At 36.5% G+C, this 22,750-nt stretch overlaps 2 protein-coding genes across 3 annotated transcripts in view; one reads left to right on the top strand and one right to left on the bottom strand.

The window, feature by feature from the left end:
- The window catches only part of ZBED3 (zinc finger BED-type containing 3), a 39,954-nt gene extending 23,655 nt beyond the window's left edge, over positions 1-16,299 (top strand). Inside the window, exon 3 of the mRNA XM_074204103.1 lies at positions 820-16,299. Within this exon, the coding sequence (XP_074060204.1) occupies positions 866-1,516 (651 nt within the window). The 5' untranslated portion in view covers positions 820-865 and the 3' untranslated portion in view covers positions 1,517-16,299. The remainder of the gene's footprint in view (positions 1-819) is intronic.
- Positions 12,812-22,750, bottom strand: part of AGGF1 (angiogenic factor with G-patch and FHA domains 1) — a 57,422-nt gene continuing 47,483 nt past the window's right edge. The window contains exons 12-14 of one of the 2 annotated variants that reach the window (XM_074204101.1): positions 18,790-18,917; positions 16,918-17,017; positions 12,812-14,570 (exon numbers count right to left, since the gene is read on the bottom strand). In XM_074204101.1, coding sequence (XP_074060202.1) covers positions 14,370-14,570; positions 16,918-17,017; positions 18,790-18,917 — 429 coding nt within the window. In that variant the 3' untranslated portion in view covers positions 12,812-14,369. The remainder of the gene's footprint in view (positions 14,571-16,917; positions 17,018-18,789; positions 18,918-22,750) is intronic. The other variant, XM_074204102.1, reaches the window with a different exon arrangement.

The following is a 22,750-nucleotide window of genomic DNA, read 5'->3' as shown; positions in this document are numbered from 1 at the left end:
AAGTGAAATGTCTGTGTACAAAATAACAGCAGCAATATTGTAGGATGATTAGCTGTGAATGACTTAGCCGTTCTCAGCAATGCAAGATCCGAGATAACACTGAAGGATTTGTGGTGAAGAATGCTATTCATCCCCAGAGAAAGAGATTATGGTGTCTGAATACAAATTGAAGTATACTTTTTTTCCCCATCATATTTTTCTTGAACTTTCTTTTTTTGGGGGAGGGAGGAATTTAAGGCTTTTTTTTTCCATAGCATGCCTATTATGGAAATGTTTTGCATGACTACACATTTATAGTCTATAACAAATTGCCTACTTTCTCAATGAGAGAGGAGAAGTGGGAGAAAGGGAGAGAATTTGGAACTCAGCTTTAAAAATAAACGTTAAAAATTATTTTAACATGTAACCAGGGAAAAAATAAAATACTAAATATATAAATTTTTAAAAATGCAGACTTTTCTAAACAATTTAGTATAAACTTTTTTATTTAAAGTATAGATCAGTTTTGTGGAAAATTTTGGCATAAAACTATAGACTTAAATTTTCTTATAAAATTAGTATAAAAATAGACTTGTAAATAATTTAGTGTAAACATTATAAAATCATAAAAGTATAGACTTAAATATTCTGGAAAAAATTATTACAAAAAATTGATATATAAATATCAAAATAAATACAAATTGCCTAATTTTCAGGAGACTCTCTTCCAAAGGGAAGAAATGGTTTTCTTGAGGGCAAAATGACTGTAGTTATTATGATTTAAGATTTGTGGCAATATCACATTTTAATTATTTTTTTTTCCCTCCCTTTGATGTTAAGGACCTGGAATAATGATTGATGTGTGAGGAGTCAGCTGAAAAAAAAAATGGAAGAAGGTGGCTCTTATATTGACACCCTCAGAAATGTTGCCCCTGTGGCCCATGGGTGGGGAGCTCGATACTCAGAAGCCTGGGAATACTTTCACCTGCCCTTGGCCCACTCTGGCCTCCCTGCCAGCCAATATGCCACCTGTAGGCTGTGTGGAAAGCAGGTCAGTCGAGGCCCAGGGTTCAACGTCGGAACCACTGCCCTGTGGAATCATTTGAAGAGTGTGCATAAGCAAGAACTGGAAAAGAGTGGGCACCGCCAGGCTGGGCCTCGTCTGGAAGTGCCGCCTCCCCTGCCACCCTCGCCACCAGCCGTAGAGGGGGACTGGGGGCGCCTGGTAGAGCAGATGGGAGCGTTGGCTTTGCGGGCCAGCCAACGGGAGAGGGAACTGGAGAAGAGAGAGCGGGCAGTGGAGAGGAGAGAGAGAGTCCTAGAATTACGGAAAAGGGCCATTGAAGAGGAGGAGAAGGATTTATCTGAGAAGAGGCAGGAGCTTCAGGCTGAGAAGGAGGGACTGCAAGCCCGGCTCCTGGAAGTATGCCAGAGGGAAAATGCTTTGGCCCTGGCCACTGCGCCTCTGTCCACCCTGATCAAAGAGGAGCAAGAGGATCATGGCGAGGGCTACCTAATAACCAAAGTCCTTTTTTAGAATGTTGACCTTGGGTCTTTCTGAGGCAAGGCAGAACCCTCATGCTTTTCTCCCTGCTGCTTAGATGGTGGTAGGGGCTGGTTAGCTTTAAGTTTCAGCACTTACGGCCTTTTCCAGGTCTTGGTTTGTTCTTAATGGGGACCCACAGAATGGGGTCTATAGCTCTTTATAGCATCCCTACTCTCCAAAGGCTTGCCCTCCCTGGGTCCCTTGGCTCTGGTAAAGAGATTCTTGCCTCAGTCCTGTCTTCTCTGCTCCACCCACCTGTTGGGTGGAGAATGTAAGCTCATCGGAGGCAAGGATCCTATACTTCCCTGTTGGTATGAATCCCCAACACATTGTCTGACCTATAATCAAGGCTTTCTCCATTGAGGACACCATTTTGGAACCTAGTGAAACTCCCTCTTGGAGGCAGTAGCTCCTCTGAGATGGAGCCAATGAATGTGAGAGGGCTGCCAGACCTTTGCAAACCCTGTACCCAAACCTTAGTCATACACAAGGCAGGCTCAGCCACCTGGAACCTTGATGGATATGGAGTCACTGTGTCTATCAATCAACACTATGTGCCTATCCACAGATGATTAGATCAATCCTGTAAAGTGTGAGGGCCCACATAAAAGTTGGATTAGTTTTGCTTCTAGATTAGGATGAAACCTAGGAATTGATTTGACTGGGGTCTCCTCTGACTCTAGGTCCTTTGTCACTTCCTTCTCATTTCATTTTCCTACCCATGGCCAACCCTTTTAGGAATGCTTTTCTGTTGTTCAGTCATGTCTTACTCTCCATAACAGTATTTGGGGTTTTCCATTTCCTCATTTTATAGATGAGGAAACTTGAGTCAAACAGGGTGAAGTGGCTTGCCCAGGGTCACACAGCTGATATCTGAGGCTAGATTTGAATTCAGGAAGAGGACTCCTCCTGACTCCAGACTCAGCCCTCTATCCACAGTGCCACCTAGCTGTCCATGCTTCCGTGAGCCCTAGCCATTCATATACAAGTCCTAGACTTCGTCCTTCTGTTTTCTTTATTCCTAGACTTCCAAAAGCTGCTTGCGGAAACCCCCTACAAAAATGAGATTCTTAATCTCATTCTTAATTCTTAATTAAGAATCATACAGATTCTTAATCTCAAACCATACCTGAACCCTTGCTACTGTTTGATGATCCTTTAATTTAGCTTTTTAGGGCTTTTTTTGGATCCCTTGAGACAGCCATTTCACACTCTTCTTAAGGCACTGACTGGTCTTGCTGGTTAGATTGACCTCTCTATGAATGATCACTTCCTATTTTATTGAGATTTGGATCATCAGGTGTGAGCCCTGTGGTTTCTCTCCCCCCCCCTTCATTTCTTTATTTCTCTTTCCTTCCTGTGTCAGAGAAATCACTCAATTTACAAGCAGTTACTAAATGACCAGAGACTTGGTGTCTCAATGGATTAGAGTGCTAGGACTGGAGTCAAGAAGCCCTGAGTTCAAATGTGACCTCGGGTACTTCCTATCTGTGTGACTCTGGGCAAGTCACTTCACCTCTGTTGGCCATAATCCACTGGAGAAGGAAGTGGAAAAACCTCTCCAGTACCTTATCTATCACTAAAACCCCTTGGCCGATACTGATGTGATATTGCCCAGACATTACTGAACATCAGTAACTGGCCAGCTCTGTGTTAAACACTGGGGTTACAAAGACAAAAATAAAACACCCAGCTTTCAGAGAACTTACATTCTACCAGGAGGAAATGACTTCCTCTTATTCCATAGCCAACCTGTGTTTTGGGGCCCATTCCCTCCCTCATTTTCCAAGAATATGACAAGTAAATACTTCTCCTTTCTGACATTTCAGAATTCTACTTTTTCCTTCCTTTCCATGTACAGATGAATTCAATTTGTCTTTATATCAAAGAATATTCTTAACTGTGATGATTGTTCCAAGTAATAATATGCTCTTCACTTCCTTTCACTGCCAAATTTCTGGAAAGAATAATCTGCATTCTTTTTGGATACCTCTACTTCTCTCCATTCTAGGATCCCTTGAAGACTCGTTTCAAACCCTTCTATAATGTCTCCCATTTAGATCCTTTCTGCTACTGTAGAGCTCACTTTTTTTCCCCCATTGCTTCCTAAATGATCTCTCAGTCTCCAGTCTCTCTAAGCTAAGCCATCCTACACATTACTATCAGAGAAATTTTATTAATAAATGGGTCACTGCCAAAATATTTTAGTTCTCTATTACCTCCTGGATAAAATCCAAAATTGGTGTGCCTAGCCTTGATGACCCTCCGAAATCTGATCCCAGAATTTTCCAGCCTTATTTCCTGCTACCTCCAACAATGTAAACTTGAAAGGAGAGATTTTTTTTTTTATCCCTAGGGCCAAGCTAGTAAGTATTGAATTAATGAGTGAACAGTACTCAGCTACATGTACCTATGTTTCATTGAAACTGGCTTTTTTTACTATTCATAAAAAAACCCTTGCTTTTATATGAGAAAGTATTTATATAGACCACCAACCTGCCTCTCTTTGCATGGGTTTGCTAGCCATGACTTTGAATAGCCCCATCTCTCTCTGGACTTCAGTTTCTTCCTTTGTAAAATCAGGAGGTTGAACTAATCAGGGGTTTGCAGTCTTTTTGGTATCCTGGTACCCTTTGAGAGTCTGGTGAAACCTATAAACCCTTCTCAGGATATTAGGGTTAAAAATCAAACCAATTGTATTGAAATACAGTTATCAGAATTTGGGGAAAATGTTTATGGACCACAGACCAAGAGCCCCTGGCTTTGATAATCTCTGAAAATCTGAAGCATTGAATCTTATGATCCTATGGCTAGACTAAGAACCATTCCAGCCTAATGATGAGAGGTTCCTTTCCAAATTGGGTACAAACTTGTGATTTGTTTGGTTATGGCAACATATGAAAACTATGGGTGTGGAAGGAGGGTTCACCTGCACTTGAAATCCCAGACTTTCCAAGTACTACTGAAAGGACTGAAGACAGGACAATCATGGAAAAGAGGGGTTTGCCAGAATCTGGCTGTTTTACCAGCAGAAATAGTAGAAGTTGTATACACTACAGAGCTGAGCTGACATGTAAAGTGTCTTATTAACACAATTATAGGATCATTGTTCTGATGATATTTATACATTTTTACCTTCCCAGCTAGTAGGAACAGTAGTTATGAGTTATTACTGAATTCAGTTTTAAGTTTGATGTTGTAGATCTGCACCAAAAGTCTTTAATGTGCCTCATATGAATAATTCATATATGTCAGAGTTTGGGGAGAGGGGATGAGAAACCTAAATGTGAGCCATCATCTAATTTAAGGAAAATCATTTCCTGGGGCACTTGCCATCTTATGAGAAGGCAGGCTCCCTAGGACGGAACCTGTCCAGTCTGCAGGATATGGACTGGGTACATTATTCCAGCCCATGGACCACTCTCTCAAGGTCAGCTGCATATGCTTAGCATATATTGTTTCCTTCTATAGAAAATGGGCTCATTTGGGAGCAAAGGTGTTTTTTTTTGGTTTTGTTATGTAGAAGGCAAAAAATTTGCAAAAGACTTTATATAGAGGAGAAGTTTTATGTACTATCCTCTCTTCTGTAGGTTGTATATGTGTGTGTGTGTGTGTATATATATATATATATATGTGTGTGTGTGTATGCTATTTTAGAAAAAAAGGAAAGAAGACCATTGTAGCAACTTTTGTTAAAATGCAAAGAAGAGAATAAATGATGTCCAGAAAGAATCATTGACAGAAAGTATAGCTTTGAAAGCTACAGATTGAGATTACACTTTAAAAAGAAAAGTCAAATGGATATGATAGAGACCTGTAATTTCATGGACAATCCTTACCCACTCCTTACCTCCACCAAACCCAACATTCTATGTTTGTTGGAATACATGATTCATTTCAGAATAAAAATAAATTTTGAAGAAGAAATGTATTATTCTGTTTGCTGTGAAACAAACTATATGAAAAAAAAGTCTAAATAAAAAAATGAAAGAAAACAAAAAAGGAAATGGACCGTACAGAAAGCCAGGCAGAGTGTAGGTCCTCTCTCCTTGTTTCTAGCTTGATGATTGGCTGCTGTCTGACCTTCCCTGCAATGGGAATTATCAGCACCTGTTCAAGGCAAGTGGTGGTGACCTGAGTGGCTAGGTGAGCTCCCATCTCTCTAATTGCCCAGTGATGTAATGACTTGCTAAATTGCATATAAAGGAATGATAATTTGGCTTCTTTTTAGTTTTTATTCCACTTCAATCTATGCTGTCAGAAGATTGTTCTAGGTTGTAGGTACATTTTGTCTTTCTGCTGGATTGTCATATCCTTCCATCCTCATACATACACCCATTTTAATTTTTAATACATTTTTCTGGTTACCGCCTTCTGTGGTTTTTCTTGTCTTGACATTTTCACCATTTGAACCCAGGATCTCCAACATATTCTGTTTCCAACATATAGCACATTATCTGGCGTGTCCACCAGGAAGTATCACGTCTTCACCTCTAGCAAAAATCTGTGTCTAATTTGCCTTCATTTGTGGAAGGTACACTCAGGGTCTGTTGCTGACCATGTTATCAAATGTGCTCTCTCAAGGAATCAGTGTAAGTGAAGGGAGGACTGGACCTTCTAAACAGATGTTTCTGTTCATGTCCCAAGGGAAAGTGATTGGTGATCTCACTTGCTTTACTTAGAAGGTCCTTATGTAATCAATCAATGCAGACAGGAAGGTTCAGAAGAATATAATCCAATACAAGGAAACCTGGAAATCATGAGACAGTAAAGCAAAGCAGGCTTATAGAGGGGTCATACTTAAAATATGAAGGACAGCTGATGAAGATGGTGAAAAGTCCTCTACAACTCAGGTATAATTGGGCTAATCCCACCAGAGGCCTGGAGGGAACGGAGTAATTTTCCAAGCCAATAAAGTCTTTTGGTTTTTATAGGGTCCTTATATATAGTTCTATAAAACTCTGACATTGAGAGAAAGAAGGTTGGACCTGGGGATAGTGTTGGTATATGCTAAATAACAATAGTAACAGTGGTAGAAGGGTAGGTCAGATTTCTGGAGACTTGGTGCTTGGTTGATATTAAACAGATCCACCAACCAACCTTTTATAATAACTTCTGAATTTGCCTCTGCAATTTATTTTGGCTAGTCAATGGGGTTAAGTGACTTGCCCAAGGTCACACAAGGTGTCTGAGAATGAATTTGAACTCAGGTCTTCCTGACTCCAGTTCACTGCACTACCTAGCTGCCCTTCAACTTTTATCCATGGCTCTTAGGTTACTCTTTGCAAAGATAGACAAGCCTAATTCTGAATCCAATCAACAATGATAATCTAGTCAATGTCTCTTAATTTACACAGAATGACTTAAACTATAGTAGCCCCAGATCTACCAGTCTCCTAATTTTACTTCAAAAGAAAAATGTGTTGATCTGGAATAAATTTTTTTTTTTTTTGTGGGGAGGAGGATAACATGTATTTATTACTCTTTGAGACTGGATCTCCTTTTGCTCAAGGTGGGAAGTTCAGGGGCTACTCCTGGGCCAGACCCACTTCAGATAGGTATAGGAGGTTTAACCTGCTTCATTTCTGACCCAGGTTGGTTTGCTCACCCACATTTGCTGCTCCTAGAGACTCATCACTCATCATACTGATGTTGAATGTTAGTGCCTTCTGAGATAAATTCTAGTTTACCTTGCATATATCTTGTTTGTCCCTAGATAATTAGATTCCCCTACTAAAATGTGAGCTCCTTGAGAGCAGAGACTACATTTTGCCTAGCTTTTTTCAATACCTCCACAAAGCCATGTAAATAAACATTTAATGCTTGTTGACTAACCTCCTTAACAAGCAGGACACCGATAGCAATCTCCTGCTAGCGAAAGTGCCAAAGTCAGAAGGTGTTATGGGGCGATCTAACAGAGCCCCTATATCAGTGTTAACTTCTTCAGTCATGTTGGAGGTTCTAGTTGTTGCAGTGATGTTGCTATTACTCCAAACATGGGCAGTTCCTTGAGTATAAGCTCCACAACCAACATGACTCAGTTGGTTTTTTTTTCCCCATGATTTCAATGGTAGCATTTAACTTTTTTGGAAAGAGCCAAAGTCTGGTGAATGAGGTAGAACTAATTCCATTTGAAGTATTTTTTTCCCCTTTTTTTAAACATGTGATTAGGCAATGAGACTGATTTTTTGGTCACTCATAAACTCACTCTGATAATGCTATATGTAAAGTTTAAGTTACCATGCTCATTTTAGAGATTAAAAGCCCATTTTCAGTGAGTTAATGGTGTGAATGTATGCAGACAGTATTGGGGGTAATTGCATATTTAAATACTATTAAATATTTCTTTTTATGAAAGCCTTGATTATAATATTCTCTGAAAGCTGATTTCATATTATTAAAATAGTCTTTAAACCATAACATAAAATGCTAATGAAAGCTTTATTATTTCAGTATATAGTCTCCTGTGACTTTGATCAAGATAAGTAATGATCAGGTGAATGACTTGGCAACCTTCCTGGCCTCGGAAGTCTTTTTATATAATAGAATACTGAGTAAAACTCTGTCACATGTTAAAATACATTTGATAATACTCCAGCTACTTCCCCAAATCATCTTCTGCTTCTTTGCCAATGAAATTTTAATGAAGTTGAGAAAGCTTAGATTAAAAAAAAAACACTTTTAAGGCCTGTAGAAATTTCTGTACAGTCAATAGCCATTAATCCATAGGCACAATGCCTACTTTAAATGCTCTCCTACCTCTAGAAGAGCTTCTTGACTTTGGCATATCCAGTTTCCAGTTTGATCACATTTGAGGTTCATTATTTTGCACATATCATAATTATCCTATCTGAATTTAAGAATTATGCAGCTAAAATTCATTGAGCTTGTTGTGATTTCACAATCATGAATATATGCTTGTTAATTTATTTACATTGAATATTTGAACTATATATTGATATTTGAGGATATTCAAATACATTGAAGCCTCCTCAACAGTTCTGTCTAAATTACTATTATTTAAGATTATAGTTGTGGTCCAAATCCCTTTCTTAATAAAAGCCATGGATAAAATTGAGTCCTGGAACTCTTGGGATTCCCTTCTTTATAGGACTCAAAGTATGACTTAGAGATATACAGGCCAAGAAAAACTGAAGGCAGGAGTGAGAAAGTGTGAGTGGGATTCTTTACCTTCTTTTGGGTTGCTGATGTCCTATTCAGTAGAAACAAAGCCAAATAAAAAGTCACATTAACTCTGAAAACCACAAATGAACATTGTTGTATTATTTTGTTAAGCATTTCCAAATTCCTCAGGCCATCCAATGAGCCAGACCATGACCAAAGTTTTATCTTTAGCCCATTAATTTTAGTTTTGGAGAAGATTGAGATGCTATGAGGATCAGAGAAAATTGATCACATGATCTAAAAAGTCCACTCAATTTAGGACACCCAGCATATTTTTCATGTTTTGGGGGACATTGTATTGCCTTGCTACCATAAAGCAACACTGACAAAATGTCAGTATTACAGAGTTGGGCTTTCACTTTTGTGGGAAGTTTGGGATCTGGGAAGGAGCTTTGCAATTTCCCTAAGGCAATTGAAACAAGCTCTTCCTCCTGGTTTAACTCTAGGTCCTTTGTCTGGCGGTACTATGGATCCTGGATATAGATGCTGATGGATAAGCTCTACAGGGGTCCAAGAAAATGCATTATTAGGTGGCTTTTGGCCTTATATATTTATTAGTTGTCTACATATCTTGTCTATCAAACATTTTTATAATCAGATTTTATTAGTTCTTGTTTAGTTATTAGCACATATTCTATAAACAAACTGAAAATTTTTTTAAAATGCCAGAAAAGGGGGCAGCTGGTGATGCAGTGGATAGAGCATCAGCCCTGGAGTCAGGAGGACCTGAGTTCAAATGTGGTCTTCTTAGTAATTACTTAGTTGTGTGACCTTGAGCAAGTTAAGTTACTTAGCCCCATTGCCTTAAAAAACCAAAAAACCAAAACCAAACCAAAAAAAAAAATATGCCAGAAGTCTAAATATTTCATAGTTATAATCCTTTTCTAAACTGTTAGTCCAGTGGCTTCCTTATTTTAAGTTCAGAGGCAACTCCCTAAAAAGAGGTTAGCAAATATCAGTATTCTGAATATGGCTAAGGTGTTTTAGGTCTTTACAAAAAAAGTTCCACTAATTCTGTATTTAATAAAACCACACCATTCTCTACTCTTTTACAGCTCATTAACAAAGCTACTGGAAAAAAATTATACCACAAAGATGACAATGTCACAGGTAGTATACAGTAATGAGAGGAAGATCAAATACACCAGGGAGTGGTTTTAGTTAGGAAACAATTGTAATGAAAGACAAGGATACAGATTAATTAAAATAAAATTTTTAAATTCAAGGCCTTAACTCCAATTGTCATCTATGCTTCATTTAATATGGCATAAAAACTGTTAACCCTATGCAGGACAATCAACACCTTTCTAATCAATACTCTTATGTCAATATTACAGAGTTGGGCTTTTGCTTTCATGAGAAGCTTGGAGTCAAGCTTTACCATGTGATCTCAGCACTTTTAGATCAACTTATCTAGTTTTAAAAAAAATTCATGGGATGAGGTAGGATTGTTTCCTTTAAAATGTATTTCTAGAGTTAATAAAAAAACTAGTAGTTAAAAGTTGGTAAGAAATAATCCTCTGAATTGTACAAGGAATAACAGGGACAATTGTTTAAATTGTTACTTAGATTCTCTCTCCTGAGCTAGACTTCAGTATGTTTTTCTCATTTCTGGAGGCAAGTCATCTTTATTCTTTCTCTTGGTTAGTCAATTCTGCTTATTTCCCAGGTGTCCTTTCTTTTGGGGGGTGGGGGTGGCGGCGGCACTTTTACTGATTTATTCTTCCCTGCTGCCTTCTGGGCTTAGGGTCAACCTTTGCAATGATTGGTTCAGTAAACAATCATCCTGACCTCCTCTTGGGCTCCTCCCTTGCTTAATCCTCTGCCAAGTTGACTTTTTCTCTTGGGGATCTAGTTTGTCAATGTGGAGCAGCTCTTTCTCCCCAGATGGTGAGCACCTGTGTAGGTAACTGGAGTCTAGGGTTGGAGTTAAGGGCTGCGGTTGAGAATGCTGCTTTTCCAGCAGGATTCCTGGGCTTCAAAATTCCTCTTGCTGCCCAGACTGCTAAAACTACCTTATAGCTGCTTGATCCAATTTTTTTTTCTAGTTGATTCTCTTCTAAGTTGTATTTTGTTCATGCAACAATTTTTTCAATTTTATAAAAATCACATTTGCCATTACCTCATTACTGCTTTAGCTAATTCAACCACCCCTAAATAGCGCTGTGAAAAGGTAAGTGATCTGCTTCTCCTATTTTATTTTTAAAATTCAGGTCACATGTGGAATATGGTAAAGATGCCAGGCTAGATCTAATTTCTCCCAGACTGCTTTTCCATTTTTTCCAGTATTTCTTGTCTGAGAGGGAATTTTTCCTAGGTAATTTGCTTTTGGATTTATCAAACATGAGTAGTACTTTCAAACGTTCCAAAACACAGAAAATCTCAGGTATTTATATCAATGTACATTTGGGATGCTGTCAAGCATATCTTTCCCCATAACATTAGTACACAAGTTTTTGGAAAATATAGCCTCTGAATTTTTAAAACATTTCCAATCTACAGCTTATAAAAGCAGTACAATCATCCCTCAACATTTATTTGTAGGTTTCAGTTATTTGTGGGTTGGCCATCAACAATTAAATGGGAATTTTTGGAGATTTGTGGGTATACTGTGGAAAATCATAGATGATAAACATATGTAAAGAAAACTAAAAACAATTTTAAGTCATAAATGCACTTTTTATATTAATCTATTTTTGTCATTTACTATCATAAGTACACATATATAATTTATTATGAAATTCAATTTTAAGTTTCATTGTGTTAAAAAAAGAGCTATCCATTTTTTTGGAAATGCCTCCTCCTTGTCTATCATCCAGACTCAGTCACATGATGTTTTCCCAATGATAACTGTATCTTGTGCTTTTTGTAAAAGGCAACCCATGAACTGGCAACTCTTAAAAGTCTGAATGAGATCTCTTGCTAAGAAATTGCAACTTTTTCGTGGATGTGGTCTTATTTCACTTATTTTGTGTGTTAATAAGATCAGAATTATTAAAAATAAAGGTTTGGAGTAGGGCCTAAAGTTATTCATGGTTTTTCATGTTTGAAGGAGTCTATCCCAAAGAATGCTGAAGGACGACTGTCTAGAGTCTAGAGAAATAAATCAAGAGGGGTAGCTAGGTGGTGCAGTGGATAGAGCACCGGCCTTGGAGTCAGGAGTACGTGAGTTCAGATCCCACCTCAGACACTTAATAATTACCTAGCTATGTGACCTTGGGCAAGCCACTTAACCCCATTGCCTTCCAAAAAATCTAAAAAACAAAACAAAAAAGAAATAAAACTAATACACAATGTTCATTATGAACATTTTTCTTAATTCAGGAAAACAATTTTATCATGTTTATAATCCAAATATCAGAAAAAAAAAAACCAAGATTGATTAGACAACGGTTTGTTCATATGGCAGAAGTCTCCTTTCTCCCCTTTTTCCGGCAATTAGGTGATTACTATATTTGCTTGGCAACGAAGAGGATGTGAAGTTCAGGACATTGAGACTTTCTTCTGTTTGAGATATTTATTGCCTCTATCTCAAACTGGTCAGAAATGAGATATTTATTGCCTATATTTCAAAATGGTTAGATTCTACAAAGTTCAGGATTGTGCTGGGCCATTTTTCAACAACAAAAAAAAATGTGAAACATTTATAAGATAATTAACTAAACTGAATTCAAGTAAGTTATATTTTATATAGCCTTGAAAACTGTATGGTCAAAAATATCATTTGTATAAGCAGACAATAAATTTCAATAGGCAGTAAAACTGAGGTACATTTCAAGTATTTCCCCAATTCTGAATTTTATAAATCCAACACAAATAAAAATATGAAGGAGGGAGAATGCATTTTACAATATCTTCAAAATCTTCATTATCAAAGATCAAATCTAATGTTAGGTGCATGGTTAAGACTTTAGGCTAAATATAAAAAACAGAAATCTGAAAGCAAGTTGTATGAATAGAATCTAAGGTTAGTTTTTTGGGATCTGTTGTATCATATATACTTGATTATTATTACTAAGATGATTAGAATCATTTTAAATTTATATTATCTGAAGGCAGGCAAAATGCTAGACCTAAGACCCCCCCCCCCCATCAGAAGTAAACCCTGCCCGGGCTCCTTAATTCAGCCACGACTAGCGGTGGTTGAGGTGATCTCAGTATCAGGATCCATTCTGAATCTGTTGGAAACAAAAGACTACAGATTTAATCCAAATCTATTTCCAAAGTCACTGGGCACCGGTGGCACAGAAGGCCTGGAAGAGACGTATCAAAGGAAGATGCAGTTTGGTCAATTTCTCTTTAAGGTTTTACCAAAGGAGTCCATTTTGGCCTCATCTGGTAAAATTTCCTCCTCTCTGTCCACATCACTCTACTCCTACCAGAATTTCTTCTCATGTCCAGAGACACCAAAACCTTTCCTCTTAGCAGATGGAGGAGCTGCTGGTTGCACTCATTAGCAGAAAACAGTCCGCTCCTCTACTAGATTGACAGTACAGAAGCTGATGTGAAAGTAAAATGGAATGCAAAAAACCCGGATAACCTGCAGAGCAGTGACACCTACACTCAGAAACCAGGACTGCAGTTCCAACATTTCTGAGGTGTTTGCTGCCAAAAATTCTTATTTAGTACAGTCATTGCTTTTCTTTTGGTCCTACTGCAACAAGTGGTATAATTTATTAAACATATGGTTCAATGAATCACACAGTTTAATGTTACAATAGTTTTTATTGTGTAAGAACATATTCAATAAATATTTTGATTTTGAGGCCTTTATTTTGTAATTCATTTTTCATTGGAAATCAGATTTACCTGGCACAAATTCCATTGCCAGCAATGGATTTATTAAAAAAAAAGGGCCAGGACATTAAATATTTCAATACTGTATTCAGCTGTTTACATCTGGACACCTTACAGTTTCCAAACATACCAAATGTAAATGGTTACTATGCTTTACAAATCAACACATTCTTCATAGAAGAAAACAGGAAAATGCTAATTTACTACAACCTGTTCATTATCTTTTCAATAATGTTTTTTTAGGTTATCTCATGGATAATAATATTCACACACAACTAGCCATACTTTCTCAACAGTTTCTCATAGGACACGTGAGAGAAGTGTGTAGCCAGAATGATTCTGCATGAAGTCAGAGATGCCCCTTCTTTATTTTGTGTTTCATAACTATGACTACACAGAGATAAGACAAGTGTACCTTTTAAAAAGCCATTTATATTTGTATGGTTTTTCTTCCCTTTTAAATTACAAAGAAAATTACATGTTGTAAATGAGGAAGTGCAATGTAAAAAAATTCCTAGTTAGGTGGCCTTTTAAAGGAAAGAATTCACTAATTTATGTTTGTATTCTATTATTCACATCTGTTCTTGGAGAACCTTGCTTCACTCAATGAAACTTATGACAACTTAATTCACTGATTAGTTTAAAATAAGGTGTTTAAAAAAGATGCAAATTTGACCAACATAACTAAATAGTCCATAGCTAACAATTTTATTACACTGAATTACCCACTTTGAATCCTGAGAGGGTAAATCGTTATTCCATTCCCTCACACATACACACTTACTTGAAAAATAAAAATCCCACAAAAAAACAAAATCTAAACATTTAAAAATTCTCAATTTCTTTTTTCTATAATTGGCTTTCAGTCTGCTGTCCCTTTTACCCAAGGCATGACTCCTGGTGCTTCTTTTTGTAGTTTAGCTTCTGGGAAGTTTCCAGCAAACCTTTCTCTTGCTTTTTCCCAATTCTTTTTGTTTTTACTTTGGAAAAGCTGAACATCTTCAATTGAAGATGGTTTGCCTGTCCCCAAACCTGCATGTGTCCTTCTAAGTTGAAGCTGGATCTGTTTAAAAAAAAATGAATAATCTTATTTAAGAACTATTATATAATTCTAAATAAACTGAAATTTGCTTTTTTAACTATCCCTTGGAGTTCTCTCATTTAAAATTGACAAGCGCAGTCAAATATATCCAATTCATATGATAAAAGGATTCACCTCTGTGCATGTAATTTCTAATCTTTTTTTCCTATTTCCCCTTCATCATCATATTTATCATGAAATCAGGATGCACTATGCTTTCCAAAGCATCTGCCTAATTTTATCTGGCTAGGTTTCAGAATGTTATTCTCATAGTCTGACTACAAGTAGAAACAGGTCATATAACAAACCCTAGCCTGGCTTCAACTAAAAGACTCCACTATTGGCTTATTGTTATTTTCCTGAAAAGAATATAGGGGAAATTATACAATAGAAACATTAAACAGAAGATGCTTATTTCATTTTTCTTTCAGACTACAATCTGATTGGGGAAAAGTGAGAACACTAGTTATAAATGCATTGAAAAATCCTTCTCATGTTACATAGAGTACTAAATGATTATTATGGAACTTGTAATGAGGAAACAGAAGCCTAGAAAGGTCAAGAAACTTGGACAAGGTCATACAATTAGTAAAAAGTAAAATGAGGCTTCAAATTAAGTATCTGGTATTCACAATACTATGCTGCTCCTCATTATCTCCTGTTTTCCATCATTCTATCCACTTTATGAACTTTACGCTTACAAACTAACAGAATCTATTGATCTATAAACTGAACCGAAGAGTCACCTTTTAAAAGAGTGAATTAATTTAAGGTCTTCTAGCTTGACAAGGACAGCTGGCACATGTACTGGAGAAGCATTTGTTAGAGGCTATGTATTAATCACTGTGCTACAAACTAAGGGGACAAACAGAAAACAAGACAGTTCCTGCTCTCCAAGAGCTCACAATTTATGGGAAGTATTTATTTATCTATATAGTAGCTTCACCTATGAAAGGGTCAGAGAACCTCAGAATGCAAAGGCAAGCCAGATGGCAGTAGCTGAAGATCTGGTAGGTATCTAGCCATGCCAGGAAACTGAATCACTTCTATTTAAATTGTCTTAGGAAGATTCTGAAGATCACTTGGCAGGAGAAGATTCAGACACGGAGGTCCTTTCTCAAGTTAAACTGCTTAGCATTCCAACATTATTACAGAGAGTACAACTACGCTGGATTGGACACATTGTTAGAAGGCTAGATGTACACTGGCCAAAAAAACTATTTTATAGAGAACTCACATGGGGCGAGCACTCATAAGGGGGTCAGAAGAAGTGATACTGAGATACCCCAAAGGTCTCGCTTAAGAACTTTAGAAGTGATTGTACAGCATGGAAGACTGCCACAGGACTGCCCAGCATGGGTATGCCCTCATCAGTGAGGGTGCTACATTCTATGAGGAAGGCAGAACTGAAGTAGCTCAAAGGAAACGTGATATATTTAAGTTTAGTGTACCCACCCCAAGTGTTCATATGGCCTATTTGTGCCCAACCTTTGGTAGAGCATTTGAAGCTTGTATTGTCTGATCAGCCACAGTTGGACACGCTGTAATTTGTCTCAAACATAGTGATATCATTTTGGTCTTCTTTGATAACAAAGGACAAGAACCAACCAACTATCAGCAGGGCAAGTTGGTTACTCTTTGACCATTCTTGATATTTAGCAGAATGTTCCCCACGAACTAACTACTGAGAAGTGGGTAGTGGGCAAGGGGTAGGAATGGGTGGGGAAGGTTATGTGTGGGTTATTTCTCTGGAGAGTGGAGGAAGAGGTGGGGGGGGGGAGAGGGGGACAGGAAAGGAGGGTTGGTTTGTCAATATCCTCTTCCTGATGAATTCTTTGGCTACCTGTCAGGATTTGGGTGGCTGCAGGTGGGCTGGGGATGGGGGGGGAGAGATATAAAGTGTTAGCTAAGTATGGGCCTCCCAATATTAATTCATATTTTTATAGGAGTTTGTAAGTTATTTCTTCACAACTTGGAACGGATTTTTTAAGCCAGAGGTTTTTAACCTTTTTTGTATCATGAACCTTCTGACAGTTTGGTGAAGCTATGGGCTCCTCAGAATAATTTGTTAAATGAATCAAATACCTAGAATAAAAAAAGAAAGCAGCTACACTGATAATCAAGATATTGGTTAGGAGTACCTGGGTTGAACAGTAGCATGAGATTCACTTTTTGAATGTTAAGGATTTGGCATACCCACAAGAAAGCAATTAAAAACTCAAAAATCAAGATACACTACGGCTCAATGAAATAACATTTGTCATTCCAACTTTCTACCAGGAATTCCCTTACTGGCAAGTAAATCAGGGCTTGAAAATAGAAGACTTACTGGAGTTTTCATTCCTCCACCATCCTTTCCTAGGCCTTCTCCTTTTTTCCAACCCATCTTTTCCAACATTTTTCGACCTTTGTTGTTGTCATTGATTTCACTAAAGGAAAATAAAAATTATTACTTGGTATATAAAGGAGAATTTAAAATATTTTTGAATAATAATAAATGCAATAAATGACAATTCCAAATAAAGTCTTTTGTTACGGTCTGTTCCATATCTCTAGAACAGAAAAGTTATTTTAATAATAACAAATAATAAAAAATAACAAAAACAAGGTTCTGACTCTTAAAAATTATTTTCCTGTCAGTTTCAAATAAGTTAGGTAAGGCAGTCTTTGAATAACAAGCTAAGAATGTCACACCATTGTTTTTTTTTATATCTTTATCGCTAATTTCATTTTTTAAAATGATCTTCAGATTCCCAAGTACTGCCCCACAGAGAATTAACTTTTTAATAGTTTCATAATCACTGTTAAAAGAAAAAACTTTTCTCTTGATACAATCCAGTGGATGAAATAAATTAAATAATTATGGTTTATATGCTAGATTTCAATTTTAACTAAATCCAGAAGTTCTCCTCTGAGAGAAAAAGATGACTAAAGCAGCAACATTTAAACTGAAAAAAAAAAGACATACTGTACTTTATTTCTTATGAACTGCCCATGTTTTTGTTTTGCAATAAGGATAAATTCAACAGTCTAGTTTGCATTAGTCTAATCTCCCTCTACATGTTCAGTACATAAAGTAAAATGAACTAAATCTATGGTCACTTAAGTGGAATGAATCTCAGATTGTATAGTGAATTGTACTTCAGGGAAAAAAAAATTTCAAAACTTCTCCAAGGAAGAGGTTCTCTTCCTTACCAAAAGTAAACTCTTATCTTTCTTAGAACTTAATGATAGTGTTTTTTTATGTTATGGAGATTACTCGTGTTCTCCTTCCTTCTGACACTCACAGAAACTTGGCTACCCCTAAAAGACAATGAATCCCTAACCATTTTCCTCTCTACTCTGCTGTTCACCCTAATTTAAATTCTCATCAATTCTTACTTTGACTATTCCAATAGCCTAATTAAAATCAAATAGTAACTCCTCAGTTTGAAATTTAAAGTCTTTAACAACCTAGCACGAATCTACCTTTCTGGTCTTAGCTTACATTACTACCCTTTAAACTGGTCTTAACATTATTAGCCTTTAAACACTTTCCGATCCAGTCAAACTTGCCATCTTGCTGTTCCCCCTCACATGAAAAGCCCACTCCTGCCTTTGTTTTACCTGACTTTCCTGCCTGGAACTCACTCCATTAGTGAATTTCATATTTCCTTCAAAGTTCAGCTGATATGCCAACAGACCTTTCCTTATCTAATTATTAATGCCTCTCTGCAACAAAATGACCTTGTATTTATTTATATTGTATATATTGTGAGTTCAAGTTGATTCCCTTCTCCTTCTCTGTTTCATTTCTGTCTTTTTGTTATTAGTGCCTAGGAGAGTGCTGGGAACATAATATAATAACAAATACTTGGTTCAATAAACACTAATTACATTATATTAAATTATGCATATATACCACATACAACTAAATTTATTCAAAAAAATACACACACACACACACACACACACACACACACACCTTCTCAGGAACAAGGGAGAATTATGGTTAACATGAAAGAAGGCTTTTAATTAAAAATAGGCTTTATAAATAAGAGCCTAGAACTGGACAATTTCATACTTCCGATTGTTGCATGTTCTGCTATCAACTTCCCTTTAGATTATTAGAACAGAAATCAGCATACATTAGGCAATCTGAATATGCACATTGCATACTTCTTGATACACTGAAATTTGTGATAGAATGTCTAATACTCACGAATGGACAGAAGCAGGGGCATCATCTCTCTGAAATGTTCCTTCACTTCCAATCTGCTCTCTACGTTTTCCAGCTCTGTCTTTATATTTTGGATTCTTTAGAGCTTTTTCATCTTCATATTCTGTATTCTTAATAAATATATAAAAATCATTAGGGAAGAAGGAAAATTTAAAATAATTTGATTTACACTATCTTAATGTACAGTGGGGAGACTACTGGTGTTATTAAACATTCATCTTTACAATAATGCAAATGTTTTCACATATATTAGAAATTAACGCCCCCAAATCCTTAACACTGAAAAACCCTATTTCAGATTTTTATTAGTTTCAGCTATTTTTTTCCATAGTCAGTTATATTTTCATAGCAAAATAAATCACTGGCTAAAGGTAAACACACAATTATATTTAATAACATTTGTTTCAATGACATGTAGTCACTGTTTTTTAATCAAATGCTAGTACACAAAGGTGTTTCAGATACCTGAGAGGTCAATATATGTCCTTGGCTGGAAAAAAATCTATGTTTACCTACATTTGAAGATGCAAAAAGTGTGCCAGAATGTTCAATGGCTTTTATAGCACTTATTAGAAAAGAAAATTTAGTGGCATAATTTTATAAATAAGCAGACGAGAAATTCACTTGATGCCCACAATATGGGGGAAGCAACAAAAACGTTAGACTTGCTATTGTTGTTGTCATTTGATTCTTAGAATTTTGCCCCACAATGTTTTTGTCAATTTTGTAATGATTACTCTTTTTTTTTTTTTAGGTTTTTGCAAGGCAAATGGGATTAAGTGGCTTGCCCAAGGCCACACGGCTAGGTAATTATTAAGTGTCTGAGACCGGATTTGAACCCATGTACTCCTGACTCCAGGGCCGGTGCTTTATCCACTGTGCCACCTAGCCACCCCTGTAATGATTATTCTAAGTAACAAATACAAGAGCTTTGAGTGATAAAAATCCCCAAAACAGGTGAATTACATTTTAATTCAACAAACATGGGAAATTCCTATGTGATAAGGGACTATCCAGTTAAAAACACCAATAATACATGATGCAATTGTGAAAATTTTTAATTAATTTGAACATCTAATACTTAGTTAATATAAATCAATGAGTTTCAACACTCTACTGCATCACTGTATCAGTTTTCTTTATTTTGGAATCAGAATAGAAAAAATTCAAATCTAAGAGTTTAGAAAAATATCTTCCCCACAATTTCCCCTGCAAATTTTGGCCCAATACAATTTATTGTACTGTAAGAAATGATGAGCAATTTCAAATTATTATTATATTTTTTAGCTTTTTACAAGGCAAATGGGGTTAAGTGGCTTGCCCAAGGCCACACAAGCTAAGTAATTATTAAGTGTCTGAGGCCGGATTTAAACTCAGGTACTCCTGACTCCAGGGCTGGTGCTCTATCCACTGTCCCACCTAGCCACCCCACAATTTCAATTTTTAAAAATTGTTTTATATAATATGGCCTTTATCCCCTCTGGCTTTTTTAAAATTTTTTTATTTGATTCTTCTTTCACAGCATGATTAATATGGATATAGCTATGTTTGATGTATTACCTTATATTTCTATTAGGGAGAGGGGTAGGAAGAAAATATGAAATTCATAAGTTACAAAAAATGAATGTTGAAAACTATCTTTGCATATAGTTGGAAAAATAAATAAAAAATTAAAGAAATGATGAGCAGAAGAGTTAAAAAACCACAGACATGGGAAGACTTATATGAACAGATGCAAAGTGAAATAAGCAGAACCAGAATACTGTATATAGCAACAGTGATTTTGTAATGATGATCATCTGTGAAAGCTATTCTGAGAAATACAATAATTCATAACAATTCCAAAGAATTGATGAAAAATACTATTCAGTTCCAGAAAGGGATCTAATAAGACTCTGAATGCATGTAGCTTATTTTTTTTCCCATTTTATTTTTTCTTGGTATTTTGGGGGTTGGGAAGAATGGAAGAAGACAACAATGTTATAGAAATATTTTTGGTATGTATATGTAAAAATATATCTATATATGTAAAATATATATTATATATACATATATATATACATATATATGTGTGTGTGTATGTATGTGTGTGTATGTATGTGTGTGTATGTATGTATATATATATATATATATATATGTAAAATAAATCCTGAGAATGGCAGTGGTTTCCAGACTATTTGCCCTGCCTTGCTTCTAGTCCCATTACCACCAGTAGCAACAAACTGCCATAAAAAGGTAGCTAAGACAAAAAATCCTGAAGTACCAACAGCCCCATATACCCCAGGCCTACTTCCTTCCTGAACCTCTCAGTAATATATATATATATATACATACACACACACACACACACACACACACACACACACACACACACACACAGTTCAGAGAAGCAACTCTTGTAGACATGTGACCTGGCAACTTGCACAGGTGTAATAGTCTACATGTCCTTATTAATCATAGTTACCTAAGACACAAAACCAAAGTTCTTACCATGAAGGTTCTTGGAACCATGAAATAGTTCAAGAAAACAATGAATGGAAATTAGTTAAATAAGGTGTATAACCATTTGCTTTGCTGTTGCCCCTTAAAGACCAGCATTTTTCTTTTCATTTATTAGTGAGAATGTGGATCCTGAAGATCAGGGTCTGTCTGATTTTTTGCTTTGTATTCTCTCAGACAGTTTGGGGTTTTATACACAGCAGGTACTTAATAAATGTTTCTCTCCCTCTCTTGCAAGTCTCTTATACGTGTAATCATCTTAGCTGTCTATTCTGCCATATCTCATTCAACTACTCTCTATGGGTATCTACCTCCAGTCAAGGACTCATTAACTCCATCCACACACCACAATGCTCTACATTCTACCCAGGTCAAATGGCTCCTCCTCTGAGAAGCCTTCCCTAGTACACTCAGTAATGACTTTCCTTCACATTTCATTTGGTACATGCAATTTTGTATGATCATCATTTATCAATACTGGAACTCTATCTTACTAAAGTGTATTTAATCTTGCTTCTCTACCCAGCAGTTTTATGAACATAGCAGTCATTTAACAAATGTCCCCCTCCATTTAATGTGGAGATGTTTTAATAAGATTTGAGTAAAGACTTATTATTACTAAACTTAAAAATCAATATAGGCAAGGGCTTCATTTCTTAAGAGTTCCAAGTAATTTTTAATACTCTAAGTTGTAAATGCTGATCTGCATTTAGTAGATCTCACTAAGAGTTTCCTATAACAATAAAATCACATCAGAACCAAAAAAAATTAGAAAACAATCATCAGGGAAAAATGCATATAGAACAAAAATCTTTATCTGCATGGAAAAATTAGGTGAATTTTGTGAACAGTAGACTCCTCTTCCTAGGTCTTTGTAATGTAACTCCAAAGAATACTAGACTTTGATTCTGAGGGTTTGGATTCTACTCCTGGCTCTGTCTCTCAGCTGTCTGATATTTGGTAAGCTACTTTGATCAATTAAGAAACATTTTTTAAGTGCCCACTAGGTATCAAGAATTGTTCTAGTTACTAGGGATGCAAAGATAAAAATGAAAAGAAATTTCCCTTTAAGAAGCTTACATTCAGGTGGGGAAAATATATGCATGCAAAACGTTTGTAGTAAAGCAATACAAGGCAATTGGGGGGGGGGTGGAGGCACTAGTTCCTGGGGGGAGAATTTCAGGAAAGATTTGGTGTAAAAAGTGGTGTTTGAGCTGAACTTTGAAGGAAACTAGAAATTCTAAGAGGAAAAGTAAGGAACTAGTGAATTCAAGGCATGAGGAAGTCTATGAAGAGGCATTTATTTAGGAAATGGAGTGACACTGTCAGGCAATCACTTTGGCATCTGAGAGAACATGGAGATTTGAGGCTGGGAAATCAATCAAATGACTGAAACAAGCCTGAATTAGGATGATTGTCTAAGAAGAAGAAAAAAGGGATAGAA

This window comes from Macrotis lagotis, chromosome X (assembly GCF_037893015.1).
Source record: "Macrotis lagotis isolate mMagLag1 chromosome X, bilby.v1.9.chrom.fasta, whole genome shotgun sequence".
Lineage (NCBI taxonomy): Eukaryota > Metazoa > Chordata > Mammalia > Peramelemorphia > Peramelidae > Macrotis > Macrotis lagotis.
This window is presented reverse-complemented; position numbering and strand designations above follow the sequence as displayed.